The 16,309-nt window shown below is 35.0% G+C and overlaps 4 protein-coding genes across 6 annotated transcripts; 1 reads left to right on the forward strand and 3 right to left on the reverse strand.

The window, feature by feature from the left end:
* Nucleotides 1–412: 412 nt before the first annotated feature.
* Nucleotides 413–5,811, forward strand: LOC102595203 (malate dehydrogenase, glyoxysomal). Of its 3 annotated transcripts, XM_006346821.2 has the most exons (10): nt 485–579; nt 713–775; nt 879–1,085; nt 2,786–3,100; nt 3,887–3,976; nt 4,067–4,150; nt 4,915–4,950; nt 5,057–5,146; nt 5,281–5,375; nt 5,469–5,811. In XM_006346821.2, the coding sequence occupies exons 3-10, from the start codon at nt 879–881 to the stop codon at nt 5,539–5,541; spliced, it is 990 nt and encodes a 329-aa protein (XP_006346883.1). In that variant the 5' UTR covers nt 485–579; nt 713–775; the 3' UTR covers nt 5,542–5,811. The 3 variants fall into 3 exon arrangements, with proteins under 3 accessions (XP_015164079.1, XP_006346882.1, XP_006346883.1); XM_006346820.2 differs by having other exon boundaries at nt 417–775; XM_015308593.1 differs by lacking the exon at nt 5,469–5,811 and having other exon boundaries at nt 413–775; nt 5,252–5,335.
* A 226-nt stretch (nt 5,812–6,037) lies between these two features.
* On the reverse strand, nt 6,038–7,587 carry LOC102599472 (basic 7S globulin-like). The gene is made up of 2 exons (XM_015308594.1): nt 7,120–7,587; nt 6,038–6,978 (listed from the first exon to the last, which is right to left on the reverse strand). Exons 1-2 carry the CDS (start codon nt 7,574–7,576, stop codon nt 6,134–6,136), a joined length of 1,302 nt encoding a protein of 433 aa, XP_015164080.1. The 5' UTR covers nt 7,577–7,587; the 3' UTR covers nt 6,038–6,133.
* A 1,765-nt stretch (nt 7,588–9,352) lies between these two features.
* On the reverse strand, nt 9,353–10,339 carry LOC107060558 (cytochrome b561 and DOMON domain-containing protein At5g47530-like). The gene has a single exon (XM_015308571.1). It carries the CDS (start codon nt 10,337–10,339, stop codon nt 9,353–9,355), a length of 987 nt encoding a protein of 328 aa, XP_015164057.1.
* A 2,538-nt stretch (nt 10,340–12,877) lies between these two features.
* On the reverse strand, nt 12,878–13,210 carry LOC107060559 (uncharacterized). The gene has a single exon (XM_015308572.1). The coding sequence runs from the start codon at nt 13,208–13,210 to the stop codon at nt 12,878–12,880; it is 333 nt and encodes a 110-aa protein (XP_015164058.1).
* Nucleotides 13,211–16,309: the final 3,099 nt, after the last annotated feature.

Raw genomic sequence — 16,309 nt, forward strand, 5'->3', positions numbered from 1 at the left:
AAAAAGTTGTGGAAGCCATAAGAGAACCGTAACAAAAGGAAGAATTCTTTTGAAGAAAAAGCAATAGATAGACAAATGTCCAAGTTAGTGGGATTTGTTAGAGCTCGTATATATTTTGTAAAGTAATTATTTCTACATTTTGAAGTAAAATAATATCATCAATTATAATATATATTAAGTTTGATTTTCATAATATTTTCTAAAAATCTCTTTTTTAAGAAAAAGGAAACTTTCAAAATATTCATTCAACATTACTATTAGTAGTATGATATACATTACCATATATACCGGAAAATAATTATGCATAAAAAAATATTCTTACACAAATATAAACTAAATGGAATAAAATATAAATTAGGTAGCATTAGAATTTTCTGATAGAGCCTAATTTTCCTTTTTAAGGGAAAATTAAAACTTGTCTATTTTCCACTTCATATCATTAGTGGTATAAAATTTCATACCCAATTTGTTTAGAATTGATTAACAATTCCCGCAATCCAGATCGGTGAAGATAAGTCTGTAGAAAAAACTTTAAATCCAATTTCACACATCTCAATAAAGGGTGTCGTCATCATTCCGGTTTCTTCTTCTTGATCGCTTTACTTATAAATCATTTCATCTTTTCTCTTTAGAAAAATAGAAACTAAATTGATTTCAACTGCCTCTGTTTCTCGTTAAATAATTTCATTCTCAAACGAAATCCAATATGCAGCGCAGTGCTGAACGAATCGCCACCATCTCAGCCCATCTTAACCCTTCTACTTCTCCTCACCAGGTTTTTTTAACAATTGATCAATTACAGTATAGTAAAATGATATAGTACTACTTTGTTCTTACTCTTATATTGATCGGTGATGTTTTGTCATTTGGGGCTCAAGATGGAGGGATTGAGCGCAGCTAATTGCAGGGCGAAAGGGGGTTCTCCGGGATTCAAAGTTGCGATCTTGGGTGCTGCAGGAGGGATTGGTCAACCACTTGCAATGCTTATGAAGATGAATCCCTTGGTTTCGGTTCTGCATCTTTATGATGTTGCAAATACCCCTGGTGTAACTGCTGATATTAGCCATATGGACACTGGTGCTGTGGTAATTTTTCTCCCTATTTCCCTTGTTTTTCTAAGGAATTACTGAGTTTGTAAGCACATAGTATAGTATGTATTCTATTATTGTTTTATTTTAAATAAATGTGAAAGCTTTACTTTGAATGGAACTGCAAAATTGGAGCAGTAATAAAAAACAGAGCTGTCAAGTTAGAGGACAGCTAATGGAGTGTTATGTGATAAAACCATGTAGCTTTTATTGAATAGTTGTAAAACCATCAATGTTATTGATGGTGAATGGGGGCGTCTAAGCCCCAACATATTCACAAAATGAGTTTGCAGAAATGTGAGTATTAAGATGGATGTATGGCTAGGTTGCACAAGATGAGAGATGATCGCATCCAACATAAAGCGGAATTTAACACACGTAGCTGACAAAATATTAGGTGGTGTTTAGATATTATTTATAGACTTCTAGATGTATCGGTTTGTAGGTATTGACAATATGATTATGGAAGATCATAAAATGATACGAGTTAGGCAAGTCTTATGGAAGGAAATATCTCATAAGACTATCGGTCTTTCGAAATGAATTGCACTTCTTTAAGAATAGAGCACATCAAGGTAAAGAATGCATAAAGGCAATAAGGACTAGTTGGGATATTGTTTAATGGTAAGGCTTACACTTATATTAGACCCTTTGACTATGAGATTCTTTTTTTCTGGGTGAAGACTGGTTTGTAAGAAACTTCTTCTTCTGGCTTGAGATGAATTTAAATGGGAAACATAGTCAGTAGGGATTAGCATAGCCTAATCCCAACTTGTTAGGGACTGAGGCATAGTAGTTGTTGTCTTAAAGACTTGTATGTCCATGTAGGAAAATAGTTTTGAACTTTTAGTTTTAGAGCACCCCGGGTTTGCCTTGAAAGCAAACTATATAGTATTGGAATGTAATGTACCTGAATAAAGAGGAAAGAACAAGAGATTCATAAAGCTGATCCCCACTAATATGGGGTAGAGGTTTAGTTGATTGACTGGGTTTAAAGCCGACCGACCATCCTAGTGCATCTACCAGAACTGTCATTTCAAAGTCATGTATGGAGGATTACTATGAAATTTACTAAAGGGTCCGATGAATATAGTACTCATAATCCCCCAAGGCCTAGCTCAAGTGGCAAAAGGTGGAGGATTTGTGGCTTAGGTCGCAGGTTCAAGCCCCACACCATGCAAAGCGAAGCCCGATATTTAAGTGGAGAAGGGTAGAGGGGCGGGCCCATTATCCACCGAGTTTAGAAGGCTGTGATTGGTCCAAAGGGCGGGTCACGGACGAATTTCTCGGTTATCAAAAAAAAAAAATATAGTACTCATAAATTCATTGCTGAATATATACTGAAAAATTGAATAATCTGTTGAGATGTTAGAAGAAAAATAAAAATAGCACAACAAACTGGAAATTGGTTGCATTTCACAACATTGGAATGGTTACATTGATGCTAGTATGCCAATAAGAGGGGTGTTCACTCGTGAAATTTTTGTCCCCCATTGTTCTTTCGGGGGCATTTAGACACTACCTCAAACTGAGGCGAGACCAAACTTTGCCTTTTGCAACTCTGCTCTACATTGCATGTTGATGATTGCTTAGTGCTGAGACAGCCCATACTATGATGTTGTGTACGTTCTAGCTATAACTTTGATCAGTGTTGTTCTTTTGTCTTTTAATAATTAACTTGAGTTTCTCGACTTCAGGTTCGTGGTTTTCTAGGACCTCAACAATTAGAAGATGCTCTCACTGGCATGGACCTTGTAGTAATCCCTGCTGGTGTTCCTAGAAAACCAGGCATGACAAGAGATGATCTTTTCAACATAAATGCAGGAATTGTGAAGACTTTATGTGAAGGAATTGCCAAGTGCTGTCCTAAGGCCATTGTCAACATAATTAGTAATCCTGTAAACTCTACAGTACCAATTGCTGCAGAGGTTTTCAAGATGGCTGGCACCTTTGATCCCAGGAGACTTTTAGGTGTCACTATGCTTGATGTCGTCAGAGCCAATACTTTTGTGGTATGCATAACCTTCTGAACTGATTCTCTTGTGATTTTCCCTCCTCCGCTTCCCTTTGAACAGAACAGCTACTCAATGTTTAAAAAGCTAGAAGCCGATAAACAAGTGCTTTTCTTGACCGACTAATTGGGGGAAAGATTGATTGGACCATGTTACAAGCTCCATCCAGAAAATCCTTTTTGGTCTGTCCCAAAATTAGGTCCAAGTTTTTGAATGAAAAAATCACCCACTATTCATTTTCTCTTATATATCGTACTAGCTCAGCTGTTAATGGTCACCCTTTTATCCTTTCAAATAGGACTTGGTGAAACCTGACATATACTGTAGACTAATTTTTCTTCAAAATACATTTTAATTTCTTCTTTACTCTCTATATCCATTTTAGGACAAAGCTATAGAATTTGGTGGAGTACTATTGTATTTTAGTCTTTAGTATTTTAACCTAATTCATTTTAAAGAGCATATACTGGCTGTTACCTTTTATGCTTCACAGACCTGTTGCATTATTGACCTTGTGTACAAGTATAAATAGATTACAAGGACCTGAGGTGAATGCCACATACTTCTGATTAGTTTGTGGAACTGAGGCCAGTTATCAGCCATCTAATCCTGGTTTATTTTGGGAGACATACACATGACCTTTGCTGAACATTATATTGGCATATAATTAAGAACAATAGAAGTGACATGGATGATTTTGTGTGTACCAACTGAATGCTCTTTGAGTTGTTCTTTGGCATTTTATGTCGAGTTTCTGCTTGGTCTAATCTCCTTCATGTTATGAAGGCTGAAGTTTTGGGGCTTGATCCTAGGGAAGTGGATGTTCCAGTTGTCGGGGGCCATGCTGGTGTTACAATTCTACCTCTTCTTTCCCAGGTTTGGTAAACTTAGTTCAAACCGAGTATAGCTTGTTCATGGGATCTTACTAACCTCGGATTTCTTTTTCACTTGTCTAATGGAATTCAGATTAAGCCTCCCTGTTCTTTTACCCCAGCGGAAACTGAATATTTAACATCTCGTATACAAAATGGTGGAACTGAGGTTGTCGAGGTAAGATGAAATTGAAGACTTGTTAAATGAGTTTTTTGGTTGTTATATTGAAATAGTTGTGGTGCCTGGCCGACGGTGTTGCTTTTCCCTTACTGTTTTTGTTTCCAAAGACCTTGTTGAATAATGTCTTTGTTGTGTATATTTGGCTTACCATAGACTACATGGTTAAAGAGGTTTGTTGACTTCAGATCTTCCTTAAAAAGTTGCCCCGATCCTTTGCAGCAGTTGGAGAATACTATTTCCTGATTTATCTCATATTGGATGTTTAGCCTGTCGTCTCCTAAATCATATTTTTGCCCATATTGTCTTTTCCATGATTGACAAAATCAGTTTCTGAGAAACTTCATCCTTTCAAATAATGGTTAGGCATGTGTTATATGACATTGCACGTTTAGATGTCACAATCACAACCTATAGGGGTTTCAGTCCTTACTATATGATTTTATTACTCTCCCTTCCTCCCGCAATAGTAATATAATGGCACAGGACAGTCCTTATCTTCTACTTCTAATATGCAGTACTAGCCTGTCAAGCATCATGCCGTAACTCCATTGCCCATAAGCTGCTGTCTCTCTCCTGGATAGAATCATCTTTCTCCATCATCCTACCTTTTCTTGTTACTCTTCTCTTGTAAACAAACAAATTTCTTGATTGTGTATATCATGGTTTATTTGTCTGTCATAGCACCAGAAATTTACTGACTAAGCTAGCTCAATTGGTGGAATTCATTTGTTGTTGAATGGACATGATGCTCTTTTTTGTAGGCAAAAGCTGGTGCTGGTTCGGCAACTCTCTCTATGGTTAGAACATTTTTGCACTCTTTCTCTCAATTTTCTCTTACATTGCTGTTTAGAGTTCAAATCATCCACATCAATGCTGAATGACAAGTCTTTCCTAACTTTTCAGGCATATGCTGCGGTTAAATTTGCTGATGCATGTTTGCATGGATTGAGAGGAGATGCTGCTATTATTCAATGTGCCTTTGTGTTTTCCCAGGCATGTATTTTAAACATTCTCATGCTAAAGTTCCTCTGCAGCTTGTATATGTTAACATCACATAACTTTATTCTGGAGCATTGGCAACTTGGGGGTTCATGACAGTTAGTAGTGGTGGTTAATCGTCTTTATAGGTGACCGAACTTCCATTTTTTGCATCAAAAGTACGGCTTGGGCGTAGCGGAGTTGAAGAGATATTCCCCCTTGGTCCCCTAAATGAATACGAGAGGTTAATGTTCTGATCAATTACCCCTTGAAATCACTGTCATGTTCATTGTGAAAATACTGGTCAGATTTTTCTCAATATACTAAAATTTTGCAGGACTGGGCTTGAGAAGGCAAAGAAAGAGCTGGCAACAAGTATTCAGAAGGGCGTCGGCTTTGTAAAGAAATGAGCAGACAGCGAAATGACTTCCAAAAGATGCTTTTCTTTTTTTGTTGGCCATACATCTCAAATCTTCAGTTTCAGAAAAATAAGATAGTTTCTTTGTTGTATTGAAGGCAAATCTTGTTCTACTTTCTACAGATATGCCTTAGTGCAGAAAATAAATGTAGTATTTGGTCATGTAGAACAACTACAAACTTGCTCCCTCTAGTCCATAATAATTGAATATTTGAGCCTTTTATCAATGTTCAATGGAAATTTCTTCTATTTTTGCCCTTGATTTACATTTTTTTAGGTGATAAGTTAAAGAGAGTTAATTGTTCATATTTATGTCTTTGGAGTACTAATTATGTCTCGAACAACATTGAAACTTTATCCTAAGGGACAAAGGTTAAGGAATCTTCTTGTTCAAACCTAACCCAGTTAGTAATATAATAATACACCCAAAAAGAGGCATCATTTTTGTTAAAACACCTAACATAGTAATAAGCCAAGGGCATCATGGATGAAAGTGGTTAAACAGAGCCTTACAAGCAGAGTAATTCATATTATTGCGACATAAGAAGAAATAGTAATCGATCAAGCTACGCTTGACGCGCTAATTAAGTATAGTTCTGATTGGAACACATAGTCTGATGGAAAAATAGCGAGTTACTGAAACCAATTCTTCTTCTGGAAATATCAAATTCCACCAAGTTATCCTGCATTTGATACGTACCGATAATAATAGCTTCTCCCCAATCTCTAGTTCGTCTTTCAACAAAGGCTAGACATACAACATCCTCGTTAACTTTCACCAACGAATTTGCTCCAGTTATAGTCCAATGCACATTTTTCTTATGTAAACCTACGTTAATTTCAGGAGCATTGAAGCCAAGGCGCGACATACCAATATCGCTCGAGTTAAAACAAGTTGTAAATGGTTCAACTGGAGATACAGATCTAACCTCTTTTGGCATTTCATTAACAAAAGCTTTTGTTACCGCCTTGTAAATAGAACTCGCCAACATAGTATAAGGCAAACCCGTGCTAATACTTGTGCCACCTTGTTTTTCCAATGAGAGTAAAGTTTTATTAATTGGCACATTTTTGCCATTAATGCTAATAGATGAAACTTTTATGTAGTATTCGGAGATCTTCTTGTCTCGTACAACATCGTATGGGCTGGTAAGTATAGGTGTGTAGATAAGATCTCGCGAGGCATCAAAGCCACTGTTAAGCAAATAAGGGCTGTTACCAATGAAGATTATACCATTTCGCTCTGTTGATGAGCTCAAGCAAATGGCAAATTTTCGACTGAATTTGAAAGCTGATGCAAATTGAACAGGAAGTGATACTGCACTTTGATGTCCAAAACCAATTGTTCCTTTAACATCTCTACCTAGATCTTGAGTTACATATGATCCAGCGCAGCTGAATATATAGTTCGGTATGGTTGCAACAGGGCCTGGAAAAAAAAAAAAGTGGTTGAATCTCGTGGTCTTAAGGTACAAGGAATCAAAATCCCCTTTCATTTTTTGTGGTCTTATTAAACATGTCAAACATAAAGTTAGAATGTAAAAGTTGCCAACAAATAATAAATACGTACCTACAAAAGATCCGTTAATGGATTTGATTGTCAAAACATCCTGTGCGATTTCACCCCTTGTTAAGATTTGAACAAGTGGATTTTCAATAATGTTATAGCATGCATCTCTGTTACATCCTGGACCACGTTCCACTGATCCCACAAGACAATCTCCACATAGTATGGTGCTAGCAAGTTTACATTGACTTGATTTGCAACGAGCTGCCTTGTAACTTGAACTTTGGTACCCTTTTTCACAATCTACCCATACACTATCACCAGCAAGATGGATTGAGAGTTTAAGGGGAACCAAAGGTGTTCTTTGTTGAATTTCAGATATGTGTTGTAGGCTAATTGGATCTTTTTTTACTGCAAGAAATAGTGTTTTAGGATGAAAAGTGGTTTTAGCTAGGGAATTAGTTGATATTATTATGAGAAGAAAGTAATAAAATGGAAAGATATAGTAGGACAATGCCATAATATGGAATAGCAAAAATGATTTATTTTATGTGAAATATTGGATTCAATAGGAATGTATTTATAGCTAGGGGAGCCGGTTCCGCTCCATTTTTATATTATTATTTTTTGTTTATCGTAATGATGAATTCAACCATAGATTGATGACTGTTTGCACATGTCTTTATCATATATAGTAGGAGTATATTTTAAAGGATTGAGGGTTTTTCAAAAAAAAATATTGTTTACTCTAATTATTACTTACTTTGAGTTGGACAGAACACCCACGTGGTGCATTAATTTAGTAGTATTTATTTTGAACTAGAAAGGAGTATTATTAAGTATGTTTGAATTGACTTAAAAAAATAGTTTTTTAAAAATTTATTTTAAGTTATTTTTAAATTTGTCAAACACTATTAAGAGTTAAATTGATTTAAAAATAGGTCTGATCAATTTTTAAACTAATTCAAACTAGCGGCTCTTAGTCGAGAGTTAATTTTTTGAAAGGTCACTCGGCCTTTCCTATCTTCTTCTTTTGTTTTGAAATTGAGTGAGAATGGGAAGATATTGTCAGGATGGCGGAAATAACTAAGAGTCAGTCTCGATTATTATTAACTCATATTGATTTTGTGCTTGAGTTGAAGGGCTCTCCTCTATTCTAGAGTTAAATAATTTTCATATCAAATTCTATCAATCAAATCACTTTTTCGAGAAATATCAGTGTATGTGTCTGACCTCTTATTAAATTTTGAAAATATTTTATACTACTAAAACTAACTTTATTTTGTTTAGGACTAAAAAATTACTTAACTATCATTATTACTGTAGCTATCACTAGTTTAGGAAAATATTTTTTTCTCGGCAGCAAACACACTCCTAATTAACATGGAAGTTTCCGTCCGTTTCCTTTGGTTTGAATATTGTTATATTATGAATTTTCTTGAAAACTGTTCTCTTTTGAAGATCTGCCACCAGCCCACCACTAACTGGATCCTTTTTTTAAGAAAAAAATAGTACTCCTTTTATATATTTCCACATTTTACAATTAGTTAAATGCACCGACGAGTTTTGAACTCCTTAAATTTCAATTTAGAATTTAAGTTACTTAAATTGAGATTTGAGAGTATGGATTAATTATTTTTTACATTATTATCCATATATTTAACTTATTATAGCTAGCACAACCTATTTTTAGATTAAAATATCGATTTAAACTGGAATTCCTCCCGTTATTTGCTAGAAATTCCCGATTCTGAACAGATTTAGGTTTGCAATAGAAGATCCCTTTTTACAAAGTGGTTATGGAATTTATCAAAACAAAAGAAAAGGCACATTGCTCATGTGAAGAACCAGTATGTGGAGTTTGTAAAGTTCTCCCAAAATATTTACATAAAAAAAAAAAAAACCCTGTTTATATAGTCGTGTTTTTAATACTCCCTCCGTTTCACAAAGAATGACCTCCTTTCCTTTTTAGTCAGTTTCAAAAAAAATGACCTCTTTCCTTTTTTGGTAACATTTTACTTTTTGCTTTCCACGTGGCATGTTTAAGATTATAAGATTAAGGGCAATTTTGTACATTTGACATAACTTTAATTTAGGATCACAAGATTCAAAAGTCTGTTTTATTTACTTAAACTCCGTGCCAAGTCAAACCAGGTCATTCTTTGTGAAACGGAGAGAGTAGCATTCATCAATCTATAACTAGTACATCTAGTTTAATTTCTAGAGGGTGGAACATGAAATTTGGGCTACGAATTATACTATATGCCTATAAAATTAAAAATAACTAGTTACAACTCTATGCCTTGTCTTCTATACCGACGTTTGCAGAAACACCTTCTGGTGTAGCTGTTCCTTTGTTAGCGTTGAGGTAGCATCTCGAAACTTCAAGAGCAGCAGCAACAAAGGCCAAGGAAGCAAGAAAAGCAATGTAAGCATTCTTCCAAATCCCAACATCCATCATCTGGAAACCTTTGAAACAATTGAGAATTCCCATTATAATAGTACCATAACCAGTGCACCAGTGATAGATATTCCAATACACCCTATATTTGTGTTCCTTTGATGGCCGTAGACGATGAGCTAACACTTGTAATGTTGCAAGCACTAAAAGTGCACCACCAATGTATCTATGACAAGTGTGTTGCTTAACTGAAGAAGATTGTCTCCCAAGATAAAATCCCACACCTCCACCAGCAATACCGAGAAAATAAGCTATACTTTGACAATAAATATGTAGATTGAACCACAAAGCTGGATAGTACTCTTGTAATGGTAGATATCTCAGTCTAGCAAGAACAACACCAAGTGGCATCATCATTCCCCAACTAACCGCATTGATAATACCATGTGCAATCTTTATCTTAGACCTTGAATTTAGTTTTACATTATGACTACTTATAGCCACAGTTTTCCCAGAATGGAAATTTAAAGTGCCAAAAGATCTCAAGTTATCTCCTGACATGCCATGACTTCCTGGTGTATCATCATCTTGTAGTGGTCCTTCTTGCCAAACATGATTCACAACATTACTTCCATTCATAGGTAGCTCAAACCTAGCAAAGATGATGACTTGTCCGTTGATATTCTGGGCTGAAACATCATGAACCGTAAAGCTCAAGTCACCTTTCACAAGGGTGGTTCCATAGGTGTCGATAGGTGACGTGTATGCTTCGAGAGTACCATCAGAACGTTGTAATGCAACAAAAGCTTGCGAGCCGATCATCCCTGTAGATGTTGGGTTTATAGCCCAAGCAAGCCATCTTCCGTGCTGCCTTTCAGACATCCTAAAGGCGATATCGACAGTATGAGAAGGCACGTCGTAATTCCAGTGAATAAAAGAATTCAAAGTATGAAGATGGCTGCATGAATCGTAGGATTTTCCATTGAAGTGGAAATCGGAGCAGTTGGTTCGAGCATATGAGGAGAGGCACCATAGGGAGAAAAAGAAGCAAAAAAACAACAGGCCGTTATTAGAGTATGCCATCAAGTACGTAGTTAATTTCTTATGATGAGAGGGTGGTGTATTTATAATATGCGTTCACTAATCCAATTTAGGGATGAACTAGGTTAGTTAAATTTGGAAGTTACTCACGAATTAGGATCTATAATCCCACTGAGTGGGAGTAGGAAAACTTAACCTTTTTTTTAAAGATTAGTACTAATTTTTAAACATAAGGTAAAAAAAATTTAAAAAAAAACCGCTTTTAATTTGTATATTTAATTGAACTAATCCCATTTATGGATGGACTAGGCTATACTAAAATTTGGAAGTAAATCACATTATGATGTGAATAGGAAAACTCACTCATATAAAAATATTAGTAAATACTACTACTATCATTCTCTACTATAGAGATGTATAAGATGTCTCAATTTATGAAAAAGTAAGGAAATAGTTTTAGATAGTTGAATCATTTGATGAAATATGTTTATCCAATAGAGCCAAAAAGTACGTACTTTCTATGTTGTTAAAAATAATGCATATACGAATTGTGGTAAACAATATGAAGGATAGAATAGAAAAATCACATATAAATTAGGATTTATGTGTATAAATTATATCTTGTTGCAACACTAATAGGTATGAAGATTTTACTTGGAATATTTTATTTGGGGAATGTTCATTGATATTTCAAAAAGAATAAAATTGCGGTAAGTTAGGATATGACCCATTTTTAGTTTTTTAAAGATAATTACAATACAATGTATTTGGGTGATTTAACTTATAAAAGTGAAATTTCAAATATATACAATGAAGTAATTAGTCTACAATAAATAGTCTTGTTTTCATTTATATTAAAAATAGCCAAAAATCGTAGAAAGTGTACACGGACTATACAACATAACTTGCCAAAAGTCATAGAAAGTATACACTAACTATACAATATATCTCACATATACATGAGTGATACACTTACATTATGATATACTCAAAAAGCTGAATATAGATTAACTATATATAAAATATACACTGATTAAACATGAAGTATCCACTAACTATTCAATCTTGATCAACTCAAAATTACCTCTCTCTAAACGGTCCCAAATTTTAGATACGAAATCCTCTCGATGTTTCAAGTCTTTACGAAGGGGGGGGGGGGGGGAAGGGGCCAGAATTATGTGGCCATAATTTGACTAGAATTGTAAAAAGCCTAATTTAACATTTTTCTCTTTTATTACTACTATTTTCTAAGCTTCTAAAAATACGTGTGAACAACAATTATTATGTTTAGTGAGTTAGAATTATTATTAATTATGTGAAGGAAATTATTAATGGACTTTATAATGTGGGACCTATTACAATCTAAGAGAAAAGGATCAAAATTGTCCCTTATCTTTGCCTTAAGACTCAAAATGATCCTTATCATTTCATATGGAGCACTAATAGTCCCCCTTCTTTGTAAAAATGGTGCAGTTTTAGTCTTTTCTAACATTTTTTCGTCAATTTTACAACGTTTAGCTCCTTTTGTCCATTCATTAAGCAACAATGAAGGTTAATTATTAAGGCCACCAAATGATATAATTTTGAGTGGCAGGATCCATTGTATTCACAATTAATATCACCCTCATATATTGGCTCCATTTATCCATTTACAAATTTACGGAAAAAAAATACTTAGATTCTCACTTGATGTCAGGATATTCATATTGGTGTCCAACTATGTTAGAATCGTGTTGCGTAGGGCTCCATTTGGTTCGTATACCGAGAGCTCGAATCTGAAACATTTGTTAGGAGATAAACATTCTTATTCACTACACTACATCCTTTGGTTGTATAGATATACTAAATCCTTTGTCTAGAATTCCAGAAACACGCTTCAAGTTTAAAACAAGAGCTTGTTAATATCAATTAAGCATAAAATTATAATTTAATAATTATTATTGGGTTATGATTACTCGTTAAGAAAATTCATACATCCTTATAGAATTGATAATATCAGGATGATGAGATGGTGGTGTATTTATAATATGCGAATTAATCCAATTTAGGGATGAACTAGGTTAGTTAAATTTGGAAGTTACTCGGGGATTAGGATCTATTTTATATATATAATCCCACTATGAGTGAGAGTAGGAAAACTTAACCTTTTTTTTTAAAGAATAGTACTAATTTTTAAACATAAGGTATTTTTTTTATAATCGCTTTTAATTGGTATATTTAACTGATATTTTCAAATTTTACATTAAAGTACACATAAAATGTAGTGAGAAAATAAAATCAATTGCAACTGAATTGAACAAATTGAAAAAATATACATGTGTTCATGCCACAATAAATTCAGTCTCTTTACAATTTTTATTGTTTTTAAGCTTTAATTAACTACTTTACAACTTTCATTACTATGTTTGTCCTCCTTTCTCCACCCAAAGTCATGTTCTTCACCTCTAACAGCTTCGACTTTTTGAACAATTTCACCACCTCTTCCACCTCTTCGCCACCACACTCTTCCACAGCCACAACACACGCGCCGCCATCTCTCACCGTTCTCTCCATTTCCCTCACGTATCGGGCCGGAAACAAGGCCCGTTCTAAATACGGGCTGAACACGAAATCAAACACCTTATCAAAAAACGGCAGATTGTGTGGATCCGCACGGCGCACCAGAGGATGTGATTCAACAACCTCGATACCGGAGACATCGTTAACCCCCATGTTATTAAGGGCCATAACAGGATGACCCGCCCCGGCTGACACAACTAAGATCCGAGAATTGTTGGAGAAGAAATTTTGGGCCTGGAGGGATTGGAATTGAATTGTAAAGGAATGGACTGTTTGGATCCATGATTTGGTGGACCATATACGGCGATTGTGTTTGTTTATAGTGGTGAAAGTTCGATGGGTGAAATCGCAGGTGGATTTGGGGAATTTTTGGTGGGGTTTTGGATTGGGATTGATGAAGATCTGTGGGGTTTTGAGGTAAAGGAGGAGAAGGGTTAGTGTTGCAATTGTAATGGATGTGAAGGAGAGTTTGTTGAGGAAGCTCTCCATGTGTGTCGTCTCCATTGATGGATAAATCTTTATCGGGAAGAGAGCTTAAACGGTGTCGCTTTTATCCTTTTATCTCTTTTTCAAATAGTCCCACTAGCGTCAATGGAAGGAAACAACCTTACAAGCTTGATTCAAAATTTTGCACAAGTGTCAAATATATCTGTATACTAATGAAAATGGTTCAAATATACTCTTGTTCTGTCCCACTAATTATACTTTTGGTTAATGTATACTCCTTTTACTTTAGTTTGGCATAATTTTTTTTAAAATTTTGATAAAAAGACGTGGCAACCATAAAATCAAATATGTTAATAACTCTTCATATTTATGATACTGATGCATTTTTACTCCTACCCCAAACTTCGATCACTTTTTCAACGTTAAATAGATTTTCAGTAAAAAAAAATATTTTTATCTATGAGTTTCCCAAAGCAAGAGGATCATTTGGTAACCTTTTATAGCGTGGTAGTTAGGACTCATATTGATTATGTATTCCTTAAGAAAGGTGATAAAAGCATTTGCAAGGACCGTAAGATTATTTTAGACTAGAATCTTACAACTCATTAATTATAAGCTTTCGGATATTAAGAGGAAGAAGAAGAGGAGGACTTGATATGACCAACCAAGGATCAGATGAGGTGACTTGACTCGTGCCAAAGCTCAAGTTAAGTTGGTAGCGATAGTTGCTTGGGTAAACAGTGGAGATGCGATCAGTATGTGTGATAAGACAACTAGTTGCATAAGGGAAGTTGCAAGAGAAGTGTTGAGGGCATCGAAGGGTTCCTCTAGTGGATGTCGAGGAAATTGGTAAAGTCCAACACAAAATGGAAGCAAAGAAGACTACTTATGCGAAGTTGGTGGAGAACAAGAATAGGACGGATAAACAAGCAAGAAGGAAATGCACAAGGAGGCAAGAAGGAAATGTATAAGGTGGCAAGGAAGGAGGTGGAGTTAGTGGTTATGGCAGCAAAATGGGGAGCTTTCGAACACTTATATAAGGAGCTACCTAGGGAATAGAGGCGAAGATAAAAAGTTGTATAGACTAGGCATCACTTATATGAGGAGCTTGGAGTGGTTAACTAGGTTGTTTAATATCACTTTCAAGATAATAATAAAGATGTTCGAAGAATGGAAGTGGAGTACGATGATTATTTCAATGTACAAGAACATAGGTGATGGTCAAAACTACAACAACTATAAGAATATCAAGTTATTAAGCCACACTATGAAAGTGTGAAAAATGGTGGTGGAGATGAGGATAAGACCAAGACTAGAATGAGGATTGTAGTAAGGGACTCAAAGCACTTCTTAGTCATGATAGGGTTGCACCAGGGACCAACTCTTAGCTCATTTCTTTTCGCACCTGTGACGATGGATGTATTGACTCAACATATCCAAGGTTAGATAACATGATGGTATATGGTTTTTTCACATATAACACAATACTGATTGAAGAGACTCACAGTGAAATTAACGCTAAAATAAATGTTTAGAGATAAAGTATGGATTTTAAATGGTCAAGGTTGTGTAGGACCAAGACTACATACTTGGTGTGAGATCAATGCTTGATGCTCAAGTCATCCAAAAAAAATGTTTTGAGTATCTCGAGTCTTTAATTCAAGGTAATGACCATAAAGATCGATGATGACGTAACACATTGTATTGATGTAGGAAGGATGAAATGAAGGCTCACCTTGAGAGTTTTGTGTAATAATAAGGTACGCTTAAACTTAAAGGTAAGTTCTACGAAGTGCATCGTTAGATTGACTAAGTTGTATGAGGAGTATTGTCCATCAAAAAGTCACATGTTCAAAAGATGAAAGGTGCGAAAATGAGGTGGATGTTTAGACATACTAGGAAAGAAAAGATTAGGAATGAAGATATCCGGGACAAGGTAGGTGTGATCTTCATGGTGGACAAGATGAGGGAAGCAAGAGATGGTTTGGGTATGTGAAGAGGAAAAGTATAGATACCACAGTGAGGAGGTGTGAGAGGTTGGCAGTGACGGGCATCAAGAGGTGTAGATCCTGCAGGTTGAAGAAATATTCCTCTCATTTCACATTATGTTCTTATTTCTTTTTCAAGTTACTTAGGTTGTGCTTTATTTTAAGCCGGGGTCTATTAGAAAACTTCTCTGTCTCTACGAAATAATTAAGGATAAGATCTGCATATATTTTACCCTTTCCAAATACCACTTATAAGATTACATTGAGTATGCTATTGTTGTTCCTCTTCAGTTCTCCTTTCTTATGGTAATCTTCACGTGAAAAATTTCTTGCTGGGTTTTCCAAACACATTGCCATTAGCAAATTGGAACAGATGACATAGTATATGAAGTTCTAAAAACTCTCGCACAGGTTTTTCCTTGGTTCAGTCTGTTAATTTCCATATATAATTAGTATCATGTTTCACTCTAACGTTCCACAAGTAAAAGTTCAAAAGGTTTTAGCCAGTAGAATGGTCAGAAACTCAAATTTCAAACACAGGCTTAAATGAAGCTCAAATAACTTTTAATGGAGTTTTATAATATGAAGTAGCTGTAATATAAGAATTTATCATACAAGTTTTTATTGTTGACCTACAGTCTCCTATTGATTTTTGGCAGCCATGATTAAGTACTACAACAAATTAGAATTGGCAATTTTTTTTGAAAAATTGAAATCATAGTTCTCTATTTATATATATATATATATATGAGTATATGCAAGTTGAAATTGTGTTGATTTATCATATCACAAAATACTAAAATTAAACTTTAAAATA

This window comes from Solanum tuberosum, unplaced genomic scaffold (assembly GCF_000226075.1).
Source record: "Solanum tuberosum cultivar DM 1-3 516 R44 unplaced genomic scaffold, SolTub_3.0 scf00085, whole genome shotgun sequence".
NCBI classification, from domain to species: domain Eukaryota; kingdom Viridiplantae; phylum Streptophyta; class Magnoliopsida; order Solanales; family Solanaceae; genus Solanum; species Solanum tuberosum.

What these genes read in the sequence shown, in the direction of transcription:
- LOC102595203 (XM_006346820.2), top strand. Translation starts at nt 707, where the DNA reads ATGCAGCGCAGTGCTGAACGAATCGCCACCATCTCAGCCCATCTTAAC. An exon ending in CTTCTACTTCTCCTCACCAG is followed by an intron (nt 776 to 878) that starts GTTTTTTTAACA and finishes TTGGGGCTCAAG; the next exon opens with ATGGAGGGATTGAGCGCAGC. An exon ending in GTGGAACTGAGGTTGTCGAG is followed by an intron (nt 4,151 to 4,914) that starts GTAAGATGAAAT and finishes TCTTTTTTGTAG; the next exon opens with GCAAAAGCTGGTGCTGGTTC.
- LOC102599472 (XM_015308594.1), bottom strand. Translation starts at nt 7,576, where the DNA reads ATGGCATTGTCCTACTATATCTTTCCATTTTATTACTTTCTTCTCATA. An exon ending in CATTAACGGATCTTTTGTAG is followed by an intron (nt 6,979 to 7,119) that starts GTACGTATTTAT and finishes TTTTTTTTCCAG; the next exon opens with GCCCTGTTGCAACCATACCG.
- LOC107060558 (XM_015308571.1), bottom strand. Translation starts at nt 10,339, where the DNA reads ATGTCTGAAAGGCAGCACGGAAGATGGCTTGCTTGGGCTATAAACCCA.
- LOC107060559 (XM_015308572.1), bottom strand. Translation starts at nt 13,210, where the DNA reads ATGGGGGTTAACGATGTCTCCGGTATCGAGGTTGTTGAATCACATCCT.